This window comes from Rhinopithecus roxellana, chromosome 5 (genome assembly GCF_007565055.1).
Source record: "Rhinopithecus roxellana isolate Shanxi Qingling chromosome 5, ASM756505v1, whole genome shotgun sequence".
In the NCBI taxonomy this organism is placed as follows: Eukaryota; Metazoa; Chordata; class Mammalia; order Primates; family Cercopithecidae; genus Rhinopithecus; species Rhinopithecus roxellana.
Genome location: NC_044553.1, coordinates 106,335,204 through 106,349,244, shown reverse-complemented (window position 1 = coordinate 106,349,244; position 14,041 = coordinate 106,335,204). Strand labels below are relative to the sequence as shown.

Here is a 14,041-nt window from a genome sequence, read left to right as displayed (position 1 = left end):
TTTTGTATTTTTAGTAGAGATGGGATTTCACCATGTTGGCCAGGCTGGTCTTGAACTCCTGACCTCACGTGATCCACCCACCTTTGCCTCCCAAAGTGCTGGGATTAAAGGTATGAGCCACCGCGCCCGGCCTGTGTTACGGGATTCTTAACCTGGTTACGTGGATAGAATTCAGGGGGTCCAATAATTTAGACAGGTAAAAACTTGTATCTTTATATTCAGTGATGTTTAACCGAAACGTAGCTTTTGTGTGTGTGTGTGTGTGTGTGTGTGTGTGTGTGTGTGTGTGTGTGTGTGTGTGACGGAGTCTCATTCTGTCGCCCAGGCTGGAATGCAGTGGTGTGATCTCCACTCACTGCAAGCTCTGCCTGCCAGGTTCATGCCATTCTTCTGCCTCAGCCTCAGCTGGTACTACAAGCGCCCACCACTACGCCCGGCTAATTTTTTTTATTTTTAGTAGAGACTGGGTTTCACCGTGTTAGCCAGGATGGTCTCGATCTCCTGACCTCATGATTTGCCCGTCGCGGCCTCCCAAAATTCTGAGATTACAGGCGTGAGCCACCGTGCCCAGCCGCATTTCTTTTAACTGTAAGTTTAGGCATCAAGTCACGATATTAGCAGGAACTAATAATTTGGTATCACTAGGATGATCAGACAATTCATATTGATGCCTTTATTGTACACATCTTGTACATATTTGACATTTATTTACTATTTCAATATTATTACTATTTTGTATGTTTAGAAACATTTTTCTTAGATTTCCATAGGTTTTAGCAGACTGCCAAATGGTTCATGATACAAAAAAGGTTAAGAACCTCTGGCTTTCAGTCTTCGTATTTTGGAGTTTGTTTAAATAGGTACCTATTTTATACACTAATAAGAAGTACCTGAAGTTAAAGCATTTGCCTGCATCTGTGATTATTTGGACATAGGATAAATTTCTAAAAGTAGTATTTCTTTATCAAATAATAAATATCTTTTGAAGCTTTCAATGTTTTTGTCAGATTACTCTCCACAGTGTTGTACCAATTTACTCTCTATATGGAAATACCCTGCCCTCCTGTTTTAAATAACTGGCTTTTATATTCTGTAGATGCATTTGTGGTTGGCACTGTAAAGGGTCTCCAATTTGATGTGATGTTTAAGGAACTTCTGCAGACCCCAAATTTGAACAGCGTAGTGTCAGGTAAAGTAATGTTTCATTGTGTTTCAGTTATACTAGTTTTACTAAAACTAGTCTTTACCTACAACCTAGATGGCATGTTGTATTCAAGGACTGTGAACCATAGTCTTCAGGATGGTCTGCTTCAGAACTCTCCCATACCATAAGCAATAGATTGGATGATGCTAGCGTTGAATCAGCAGTCGTCTTTTTTGCTCTCCATGGGTAAGAAGTAAAATTATCACCTTTGAAAATAATACATGCACATGGCAGCGAAATCTTAGAAACACCAGAATTGTGGAGAGAGTAGTGGGGAGGGTGAGGGAGTTAGTGTTAAGAATTGAACTCCTGCAGCACTTTGGGAGGCCGAGGCGGGCAGATCACAAGGTCAGGAGATCGAGACCATCCTGGCTAACACGGTGAAACCCAGTCTCTACTAAAAATACAAAAACGTAGCCAGGCGTGGTGGCGGGCGTCTGCAGTCCCAGCTATTCAGGAGGCTGAGGCAGGAGAATGGCGTGAACCTGGGAGGCAGAGCTTGCAGTGAGTGGGGATCGCACCACCGCACTCCAGCCTGGGCGACAGAGGGAGACTCCGTCTCAAAAAAAAAAAAAAAAAAAAAGAATTGAACTTCTAGTATAATGGAATGGGTTTAGTACACAGCATGGGGACCTGAGTGCAGAAAAGGGATCCTTGGCTAACTTACTGATAAAACAGGTCTGAGTAGGGTTATTATGTATGAGTGTAGACCTGGGTCTAGAAAGTGTCCCATCGTGGGAGAGGGGTCGGGAGAGCAGTTAGTCCCTGTATTTGAGACAAACAAATCGAGATTTGGATCTCACCTCTGCCTTTTAGTAGCTTTGTGGCTTATGGCCATCTCTGAGCCTTGTGTGCTTTCTTCAAAAAAAAAGATGGGTGGTGGCGAGGAATTTGACAAGGTGGTCTGGTCTTCAAGCTTCTTTCCTGCTTTCTTTTATGGCTGACTTTCTCAGCTGGTGCCAGGACATTAAGGGCTTTTGTCCCAGAGATTTTTATCCTGCATGCAGTAGTTACTTGTTTGGTCTATCCTTGCTAAAGGGCCTGAATTACACAGAACACTCTCATTTGTAAGCAGTCAAACACCCAATTAGAACTACTTTAGTAAAATGTGGGTATGTTGGAAGGCTGTTGATACAAAGCTCACAGAATAGGAAAGAATTACTGGAAAGCTAGGGATACTGAATCTGTGGCCTCCAATTTTGCCTATTTCTGTCTTTCCTCTGCTCATTTCCCAGTGTGAGTTTCATTATCTCCTTTTGCAGAGTTGCCAGTTATGAGAAAGGGTGTATGTTCACATCCTTTGGCATCATGGACAATCAGGAAATAGTTCTTCTTCCACAATATGCAGTTAGAAAAATCTCAAGGAAAGATACCCAGCTAGCTTGGCTTAAGTCATGCCCATACCTGGACTGGTCTCTGTGGTCATGGGGATGGGTAATTCTTGCCCAGCTTGAGTCAGATACTTAACCTATGGAACCATCACTGTAACCAGTGAGGTGGAATCCTGCTAGAAGATGCCATTGCCTTTAGGACCACTTGGATGGCAATTCAACAAAAGCAATTCAACAAAAACCTGGTGTGGGAGAGATTTTTAAAAACATTGGGGAATTGTGAATTAGGCAACAGCAATCTTCAAACATTTTTGTACAGGCTAATTTTTTAAAAAATGTACACCACAATGAGATACCGGTTTACACCTGTTAGGATGGCCATTATTAAAACAAAATATAAATTGTCGGCAGGGATATGGAGAAATTAGAACATTTGTGCATTGCTGGTGGAAATGTAAAATGATACTACTGCTGCTGGGGAAAAGAGTATGGTGCTTCAAAAAAAATTAAACATCGAATTACCATATGGTCCAGCAATTCCCCTTCTAGGTATACACACAAAATAATGGAAAGCAAGGACTTGAACACATATTTGTATGCTAGTGTTCATAACAGTACTATTCACAATAGTCAAAAGGTAGAAATGGGAAACAACCCAACTGTCTATCAGTGGATGAATTGGATGGATGAATAAAATGTGTACAATGCAAAATTAGCTTTAAAAAGGAAACCTGGCACAGTGGTGCACACCTGTAGTTCCAGCTACTCGAGAGGGTGAGGCAAGGAAGGATCATTTGAGCCCAGGGGTTTGGGGACAGCCTGGGCAACATAGCAAAATCCTATCAATGAATGAATCAATGCATGCATGCCGGGCAGTGGCTCATGCCTGTAATTCCAGCACTTTGGGAGGCCTAGGCGGGTGGATCGCTTGAGCCCGGAAGTTCAACAGCCTGGGCAACACAGGGAGACCTCTATCTCTAAAAATTTAGCCAGGCTGGTAACATGCATCTGTGGTCCCAGCTACTTAAAAGGCTGAGGTGGGACAATTGCTTGATCCTGGGAGGCTGAGGTTGTAGTGAGCCGTTATTGCGCCACTGCTTCCCAACCTGGGTGACAGAAGGATACCCTGTCTCAAAAAAAAAAAAAAAAAAAAAAAAAATGGGGATGTACTATAACATGGAGGAACCTTGAAGACGTTATGCTAAGTAAAATAAGCCTGATACAAAGGAAAAATATTGTATAATTCCACTTATGAGGTCCCTACAATAGTCAAATTCATAGAGACAAAGTAATATAATGCTAACCAGGAGCTAGGAGGAGAGGGTAGTGGGGAATTAGTGTCTAATGGTACAAAGTTTTAGCTTAGGGTAAAAAAAGCTTTAGAGGTGAATAGTGGTGATGCTTGCACAAAAGTATGAATGTACTAATGCCTCTGAATTGTATGCTCAAAAATGGTTAGAGTGGTAAATTTCATGTATATTTTACCACAATAAAATTTTTAGTACAGGGTACCCCTGACGTATTTAACTTGGTATCTACATTTTTATTATAAGTGAAAACTGTAGATTTACAATAGAGAGATTTGATACTTAGTATCTATTTTAAAATATGTAAACCAGTTCTTTAACGGGGAAACTTCATTATTTTTTTTTTCCTCCTCCTCCTCCTCCTTTTTTTTTTTTTTTTTTTGAGCGAGAATCTTGCCCTGTTGCCAGGCTGGAGTACAGTGGCGCGATCTCAGCTCACTGTAACCTCCGCCTTCCGGGTTCAAGTGATTCTCCTGCCTCAGCCTCTCGAGCAACCGGGACTACAGGTGCACACCACCATGTCCAGCTAATTTTTAGTGTTTTTAGTACAGAAGGGGTTTCACCATGTTGGCCAGGATGGTCTCGATCTCTTGACCTCGTGATCCGCCCACCTCAGCCTCCCAAAGTGCTGGGATTACAGGCGTGAGCCACCACGCCTGGCCCGTTATTTCTTTTCTACTAGTATTTATAGTCCACTTCTCCTGCTGAGTTTTATCCTAACGTAATATTTTATGCTTGAGAGTCTTTTGTTGATCATGTCATACTTCTCTAACAACAAAAGTACATAAACTGAAATTTAATTTTATTTATTTATTTATTTATTTATTTATTTATTTATTTATTTAGAGATGGAGTCTCGCTTTGTCGCCCAGGCTGGAGTGCAGTGGCCAGATCTCAGCTCACTGCAAGCTCCGCCTCCCGGGTTCCCGCCATTCTCCTGCCTCAGCCTCCCGTGTAGCTGGGACTACAGGCGCCCGCCACCTCGCCTGGCTAGTTTTTTTGTATTTTTTAGTAGAGACGGGATTTCACTGTGTTAGCCAGGATGGTCTCGATCTCTTGACCTCGTAATCTGCCCGTCTCGGCCTCCCAAAGTGCTGGGATTACAGTCTTGAGCCACTGCGCCCGGCCAAACTGAAATTTTAAATTATTTCCTGTGTCTCAAAGATAATAATGACGATCAGTAGTGCAGTTAAGACAATATAAATGTTATAAATCTTGATAAAATTGTATTCTTTAATAATTGTTTATTGGAAATGCTTGTTTTTTTTTTTTTTTTTTTTGAGACAATGTACCTGTCGACTAAGCCAGAGTGCAGTGGCGCAATCATGGCTCATCGTAGCCTCAACCTCCTCAGTAGCTGGGACCACAGACACACGCTACCATGTCCAGCTATTTGTCTTACTTTTTGTAGAAACGGGGTCTCCCTGTGTTGCCCAGGCTGGTCTTGAACTCCTGGGCTCAAGTGATCTTCCTGGTTTATCCCCCTAAAGTGTTGGAATTACAGATGTGAGCCATCACACCTAGCCTGGAAATAGTTTTTAATGACGTAAATTGAGGTCTTTTAAAATCTCATGTAATTTTAAGGCTGGGCACAGTGGTTCATGCCTATAATCCTAGCACTTTGGGAGGCCGAGGGGGGTGCATCACCTGAGGTCAGGAGTTCAAGACCAGCCTAGCCAACATGGTGAAACCCTGTCTCTACTAAAAGTTCAAAAATTAGCTGGGCATAGTGGTGCATGTGTATTATCCCAGCTACTCGGGAGGCTGCGGCAGGAGAATTTTCTGAGCCTGGGAGGTGGAGGTTGTAGTAAGCCAATATTTTGCCATTGCACTCAGGACGACAGAGTGAGACTCTGTCTCAAAAAACAAAACAAAAAACATGTAAATTTGCATGACTGACTTGTTGCTGGAATGACCTGGGTGTTGTTTTTTTTTTGCTTTTTTTTTTTTTTTTTTTTTTTTTTTTTTTTTTTTTTGAGACAGTCTTGCCCAGGCTGGAGTGCAGTGGCATGATCTTGGCTCACTGCAATCTCCACCTCTCGAGTTCAAGTGATTCTCCTGCCTCAGCCTCCTGAGTAGCTGGGACTACAGGTGCACGCCACCACACCCGGTTAATTTTTGTATTTTTTAGTTGAGATGGGGTTTCGCCATGTCTGGTCTTGAGCTCCTGACCTCCACTGATCCACCTGCCTCGGCTTCCCAAAGTGCTGGGATTACAAGCGTGAGCCACTGTGCCTGGCCAACTTGGGATTTTCAACACTATATACATTTTGTTTCCATAGGTTTGTGCCCTGAGTAAACTTGTTCACATAGAATAAGTAGATGGGGAATGAACTAGTTAATACAATTCTTTGATCTCCTTTAGTTATGTGCAAGGAATTAGTCATTTGTTATTTTTAGTCAGCTACTGGCTAAGTTGCATTCATTCCTCCTTCATATTTGTTGAAAAAAAAGACCTGAAAACCAGCTAATTTGTGAAAAGATTTTTTACCTAGTCATACCAAACATGGAATTACTCAGTTTCCTAACTATACCAAGAATGCTTTATCAGTATAGCTTTATCAGTGCTATATTTTTCAGATGAGGCTGAATGCAGTGGCTCACGCCTATAATCCCAGCACTTTGGGAGGCTGGGGCAGGCAGATCACTTGAGCTCAAGAGCCTGAGAACAGTTTGGGCAACATAGCAAGACCCTGTCTTTACAAAAATATACCCCCCCAAAAACCTAGCTGGGTATGGTGGCATGCACCTGTAGTCCCAGCTACTTGGAAGGCTGAGGTAGGAGAATCACTGAAGCCTGGAATTCTAGTCTGCAGTGAATTGTGTTTATGCCACTGCACTCCAGCCTGACAGAGCAAGATTCTGTTTCTAAAAATCCATCTCAAAAAATTTTTAAAAAGCAGATTTGAGATTATTACTATGTCTGTCCTTCACTTAGACACATCTTAACTCAGTCTACATAAAAGATTGAGAAAACTTAAAATATTTTTTGTGCAACATTCGTAGGAAATTAAAAAAAATTTTTTTAAGTTGAAAGTATACCTTTGCAGTCAGGCACAGTGGCTCACACCTGTAATCCCAGCACTTTGAGAGGCTGAGGTGGGAGGATCCCTTGAGCCCAGGAGTTCAAGACCAACCTGGGCAACATAGTGAGACCCTGTCTGTACAAAACAATGAAAATACTTGGACATAGTGGTGTGCCTATAGCCTCAACTGCAAAAGCAAAACAAAGCACACCTTTGCCAACATGCTATTTAAAAATGATTTTATCTTACCATTTGCTTTAAGTATATTTTGTCAAAACCCTGGACCTATAGATTTAACTTGATAGAAAAAAATGTCTACTATAATACCTCATTTAATGGAGTCAGTTCTGTTTTTGGAGACAGGGTCTCACTCTTGTCACCCAGGCTGGAGTGCAGTGGCATGATCTCAGCTCACTACATCCTCCGCCTCCTAGACTTAAGTGATCCTCCCACCTCAGCCACCCAACTAGCTGTGACTACAGGTGCACACCACCATGCCTGGCTAATTTTTTGTATTTTTATTAGAGATGGGGTTTTGCCATGTTGCCCAGGCTGGTCTCAAACTCATTGGCTCAAGCTATCCACCTGCGTTGGCCTTACAAAGTGCTGGGACTACAGGTATGAGCCGCCACACCCAGCCTGGAGTCAGTTCTTATTGTCAGACCAATTAGTTCAGTCAGACTTTTTTTTTCCAGAAAAAGTCTGACTTTATTTTTTTCTCAACATTTTATTAACATTTTCAAGCATACAGAAAAACTAAAAGAATTATGAAGTGAACACCTGTAATGCCACCTAGATTGAACAATGAACATTTTGTCATGTTTGCCTTATCACATATCTTTTCATTTATTTAGCACCCTAACCACTTAACTGTTACATCTTATTTTTACTATTTGTTTCAAAGTAAATTGTAGACATTGGTACAGTTTACCCCAAAATCCTTCAGCATGCATATCATTAACTAGTATTCAATACTATATTTGTTTATAACTTTTTTGAGGTAAACTTTATATGCAGTGAAGTGCACAAATTCTAAATGTGTCATTAGATCCTTTCTGACTGATGTATCCCCACTCTCATCAAAATAGATACACTGTTAGCATCACCTCAGCTACTTCCCTTGTACCCCTTCCTAATCTACCCCCCTGCTTTCTGCCAGAGGCAACCACCTAATTTTTTTCACCATTTATTAGTTTTGTCTGTTCTAAAAATTCAAATAAGTGGAATTATATACATACGTAATTTACGGCGTTTTCCACTCACCATAATTATCTTGTTGCCTGTATTATTCCTTTTTATTGCTGAGTAATGGTATGGTATATGCATGTACTACATTTTGTTCTGTTGCATGTACTACATTTTGTTCTGTTGATTCTCACATGGACTGAATCCAGGTTTGGGTGATTATGAATAAAGTTGCTATTACTATTCTTGCACAGGTGTTTTATTAGACATACACTTTTACTCCTCTTAGATGAATTCCTAGGAGTAGAATTTCTGGATCGTAGGATAATATGTGTTTAGTTGTGTAAGAAATGGGCAGACCATTTTTCAAAGTAGATGTACCTTTTCTCCCATTGAAAAGGAAGAAAATACATAAGTGTTTTCATAAGTATCAGGTGGATGTACCATTTATGGTAATGAAGCTTTGACAACATCAAATGCTAGCAAGATGTGGTACAGTCTTTAATTTTAGCCATCTAGTTAGGTGTGCAGTAGTGTCTCACTGTGGTTTTAACTTGGATTTCTTTGACTAATGATGTTGAGCACTTTTTGAAGTTCTTATTGGCCATTTATATAATCCTTGTGAAGTGCTTTTCAGATTTTGTGACTTTTAACAATTGAGATTTTGTTACTTTTCAGTTATTACTGATTTGTCAGATATGGTTGTAGATATTTTCTCATAGTTTGTGGCTTGCTTAATTATTTTCTTAATGGTATCTTGATGAGCAGAAGTTTTTTATTGTGATAAGATCAGCTTATCAACTTTCTCCATGATCATTGCTTTCTGTACTCTACATAAAGAAATTCTTGTTTCTATGCACTCCCTCTCCCCTACCAAGTCATAAAGATAGGTTCTTAGAGAAGCTTTATAGTTTATACTTAGTTTTCACTTTTATGTCTCTGATATCTACTAAATTAAGTTTGTATATAGGTCAGAGTTTATTCCCTCCTCCCCATATGGTGTTTCAGCACCATTTGTTAAAAAGCTCTTCCCCAATGAATTGCTTTAAGTCTGGTATATTGGGATTACACCGATGTGCAGATGGTCCCAGACTTAGGATGGTTCAACTTAGGTTTTTTGACATGATGATGGTGTGAATGCATATCAACGCATTCAGTTGAAACTGTACTTTGAGTATCCATACGACCTTTCTGTTTTTCTTTTCATTACAGTATTCAATAAATTACATGAGGTGTTCATCACTTTATTATAATACAGGTTTTGTGTTAAATTATTTTGCCCTACTGTAGGCTAGTGTCGGTTTTCTGAGCACAGTTAAAGTAGGCTAGGCTAAGCTATAATGTGCAGTAAATTAGATGTATTTAAATGCATTTTCAATTTATAATGTTTTCAATTTACAATGGGTTTATCAGACCATAACCCCACTGTAGTTGAGGAACATCTGCATATTAATTTTGCGGGTATCACTTTTTAGCACTGTTGAGTCTTCCAGTACATGAACATGGTTTATGATTTTTTTTTTTTTCTTTTTTTTTGAGACCGAGTCTAGCTCTGTCGCTCAGGCTGGAGTGCAGTGGCACAGTCTCGGCTCATTGCAACCTCTCCCCATCCCGGGCTCAAGCAATTCTTCTGCCTCAGCTTCCCAAGTAGCTGGGACTCCCGGCGTGTGCCACTGTGCCTGGCTAATGTTTTTTGTATTTTTAGTAGAGACAGTTTCACCATGTTGGCCAGACTGGTCTTGAATTCCTGACCTCAAGTGATCTGCCTGCCTTGGCCTCCCAAATTGCTGGTATTACAGACATGAGCCACCACACCTGGCCTCAGATATTTTCTTTAATCCTCACAAAACACCTAAAAGGTGGCTAGTGTTGCGTCTTTAAAGAAGAAACGATGCTCAGAAAGACACAGTGGCAGACCTGGTGAGCAGAGCAAGGTCTGTCAGTCGTCTAAAGCTGTTGATTTTTCCAGCCTGCCACACTAATGGTTTTAACAGCTATGGCCTCCATTGAGTTGGAGCTAGTGAAGGAATCCTACAATGATACGGAAAACCTTTATCTGGAAGAAATAACAGATTGAGGAATGTCTGGATAAGGAGGAAGGTGAGGTCTGTGGTGGGGGTTGTGGGTGGGGGTGAGGGTGGAGTTATACTGTGTGTAAAACTCCAAGCTCTTGGATTCATGTAGCCATTTGGTCCTCAATAGGTTTAACAGACCTGTTGCTCAGGCCTGCGTTCTTTCAGCTTGGGGTGGGAGGATTGTGTTAGTTGTATACATCAGTACCGTTCAAACTTTTGAGATGGGGACTGCTTTGTCGCCCAGGCTGGAGTACTGTGGTGCAGTCATGGCTCTCACTGCTGCCTTGAACTCCTGGGCTCAAGCGATCTTCCCAAAGTTCTGGGATTATAGGCATAAGCCCCCACACCTGACTGCTCCAACTTTTTTTGCATACATATATATTAACTGGGGATCTTGTTAAAATGCAGATCTCAATTCTGTCAGTCTTGGGTGGGGCCTGAGAGTATTTATAACAAGCTCCTGGTGATGCTCATATTGCTGGTCTGCTACACTGTATATTGCTACTCAATATGCAGACCACTGTATATTGAGTTGATTCTCTCCTTGTGAGGGATGGGGGTAATCATATGCACAGTTACCCTGGTTTTAACGGGTGGAGAATGGCTGCTTCTAGACATAGATGCCCTCAGATTGGGGTATGAGGGGATTATATAGATACTTGGTTTAGGGGAGAATAGATACTTAAATATGGATGTTTTTGAAGGAAGCATTATGCTTTGGTAACTAATATATATGGGTGAAGTCTAAAATATATCCTTAGCTTGAGGGAAGGGTGAACACAGAGAAGCAGGAGAAGAGTAGTCAGGTGGTAGGGGCAGCATCAGTATGGGTGATTCTTGATAGGCCTTTGCAGTGATGAACAAGGCTTTGACAAACACAGATGGGGGCAAGCAGAATATCTACAGCCAGCAGGAATAACGTGGATGGATGACACAGCAGCAAAGCTTTAAAAAAAGAAATCTCCAAAGGAAGGAGACTGATAATTTTCCCTTCTAGGCTATGCCTGAGTGCCTGTGGACACAGGGTGTACTGCAGGAAGTTCTGAACAGCTATTCCTATGGCAGCATTATTTTCTTGACCCTGCCATGGGAGGTCCCAGGTGGGCATGCTTCCTGTATCTGCTTGCTTCTCCTTGCAACAGCAGAGAACAAGCAGGTGGAGTGCTACCAGCTGAGTCCAGGTGTGAGCAGCCTGCCTGGTGAGTCTGGGCCTGTTGCCCTACCCTCTTTTATGAGGAAGAAGCCCAGTGACCCAGGGCTCATGTTGGAAAAGGACCGATGTGGGAGGAGATGGCAAAGGGGAAATGGTGGAAGCTCCAGAAGCTGAATATTCTTAGACTTTGTTGCTAGAGCTGTGAGTGGCCACAGAAATAAAGCATTGGTCTTGTGCAGCACCTCTGAGAGAGGGCCTGGGCATTGGAGGCATCAGTGGCCCTCACAGCTGCCCTGTATCATTCTCAGGGCTCCTGGAAGGGCAAGAGAAGCAATATTGACAGACTTAGGTGACTAAGTTTCAGAGTTTGGTGTTTCTAATAGGGCGTAACAGTACTTCAGAGACTGTTTCTCTTGGTTTGTCAGACGCTGCTTTGAGAGTGTTTCCTCAGCCTGTACCTATAGTTGCAAGAGGGGAGGGGAGGAGCTGGGCCACAGTATCTGCTCATGACTAATACCCATCTTGTTGGGATGAGGGAGTCTCGGCACAGGGATTATCCTAGTTAGGGCAGGTGTCACTCTGGCATGTGGGTTGTGGGCCATGTCCTACAAGGTGTACCTGGAACAGCCCAGTGACTCTCCCCAACTCTGCCAAAGCTTACCCCCTTTCTCTGTGATAAGCTGCTCTAGACAAGCCTGGGACACCAGGTGTTGTTCCCCAGGGTCCAAGTGTACAGCGTTTTTCTGAAGGTTATCTTGTTCCTCAGTGGTAAACACTGCTGTGTCAGGGTGCTGCTCAGGGGCCTCTTGGAGCACAGATTTTTGCTAGCAGGACTGTGGAGCTTTGCATTGGGCTGCAAAGCCAGGGCTTGAGCCAGCAGCTGGAGAGAGTCCAGGACTAGAGTGTTTTTGGGTTTGGGGGTGGAGAGCAGAGGGAGGGAAAGGGAGGGGCAGGAGGGCAGAGCCACATGAGCAGGCATTCGGCTGCTTTGGCTCTGCTGTCGGCGGAGAGGACTTCAGTCGTTCCTGAGGGCTGCTTGGCCACCATTGCTGGAGACCGAAGGTCGCTGCCTTGCAACCCAGACTTACCGGCACTGCACCGGGACTATTCCAAGTAGCTGTTGTGCTGTCTTTCCCTGGGAGGCAAGTCTCCTCCCTGTCGTCCCCTCCTGCTCCTCCCCCGTTCTGTGAGGGATGATGCCGCTCTCTATTGCACAGCTCAGCCGGCTGATGTCACTGGCAGCGGGAAGCATCAGCAGCCTGATCACATGCTGGCCCAGTCTGTAATGCAGACGGGATAGGGGTGTGTGTGTGAGGGGAGGGGGCCTGTATGGCAACCGCTCTTGACCCAGCGCCCCCAAAAGTGCAGAGGCAGTGTCTGCAGCATCCAGCCAGCTTGGATGTCTGGCCCGTGAGGCTGGGGAAACTATTATTAATAACATTTACTGTTGATAATATTGGGGAAAACAGCCCATAACTCTGAGGTTTCTGCTGTGCTCCTGTCCAAAGCAGACTTCCAGGACTCTGAAGAAACAGTTACAAGCAGGATGCTTTTCCCAACCTCTGCGCAAGAATCTTCCCGTGGCCTCCCAGATGCAAATGACTTGTGCCTTGGCCTGCAGTCCCTCAGTCTGACAGGCTGGGACCGACCCTGGAGCACCCAGGACTCAGATTCCTCAGCCCAGAGCAGCACACACTCGGGTGAGTGCCAGAGGATGAGTTGGCTGGGGTAAGGGGATGCATGGGGGTGGTGAACGAAGCTATCCACAGCAACAGTTGTTCTGTTCCCCTTTGCATCCACTACCATACACACATACAACATGGAGCTATTTTGCAAGAGATGGAAATGCTAGCTGTAAGTGTGGCAGGACAGATGGCTCCACGTAAAGGCAGGCATAGCTCTTCCAGTTACCCTAATAAATTCCCTGGAGTTGTTAGTCTGCACCTGGAGTGGCCGTGAGGAGGGTCCCCAAGGTGATGGCCTTATGCAGAAAAGATCCAGCTAATCCCCTGGTGCCCAGGCCTGTCTTGGAGATGATGAAGCAAAACACTTTTAGGTGGGGGAGGGGAAGTTAAGGGGTTGATTACTGGATGATCAAAATTACTCAGTGGTTTTAAAAACCAGAGAGTTATATGAAGAGTGAGTGGTCTCTGAATCATGGCAAGGGAAGGATTTTAATCTCAGATGAGGCTGGATAATGCGCTGGGATATTTGGAATTGACTTAACATAGGGTTTAGAGCACTGATCCTGGAAAGGTGTAGGCAGGGTAAATGGGGTGGGGTAACTCCCAGCTCTAGAACCTTTTTTTTTTCCCCTTTGTGTTGAGAGTGACCAGCTGGATAAAAGAAGAACCACTCCTCTTTAGGATCCCTTGTCTTCTTGGTAGGATTCAATGGGGACAAACGAAAGAGACTCCTTGGCAGCCCCCCCCTTAAACTGCTTCTGCTTAGACCTTCTGTTACCCATTTATTTCCCTCTTGTGGTACAAGGAGGAGGGTTGCCCAAATGCAAGTTGCGGAGTATTCAGGAAGAAATGTGAACTTAAACACTACAGGTATACTTACAACCTACATATTTTGCTTTATGTAAATTATAATAAAGAGGTATTGGCAGCAGATACTTTAGGAAAATGAAAAGGTGGTAAGGGGCAGTGGGTGGGGAAGGGGGGTTGTACAGCCATTTGCTGTTGGTGCTGACAGTGGGAAACACCAAGCCTGCTGTCCTTCCCTTCCCTCCCTGGTCCAGGAACCGGCAGCCAT

General features: G+C 43.3%; 1 protein-coding gene across 2 annotated transcripts in view; it reads left to right on the top strand.

Annotated features, from left to right (window-relative positions):
* CPEB1 (cytoplasmic polyadenylation element binding protein 1) overlaps nucleotides 1–14,041 on the top strand; it is a 100,849-nt gene that overhangs the window by 59,929 nt on the left and 26,879 nt on the right. For both annotated transcript variants that reach the window (XM_030931162.1, XM_030931161.1), the window contains one exon: nucleotides 12,793–12,981. In XM_030931162.1, coding sequence (XP_030787022.1) covers nucleotides 12,828–12,981 — 154 coding nt within the window. In that variant the 5' untranslated portion in view covers nucleotides 12,793–12,827. The remainder of the gene's footprint in view (nucleotides 1–12,792; nucleotides 12,982–14,041) is intronic.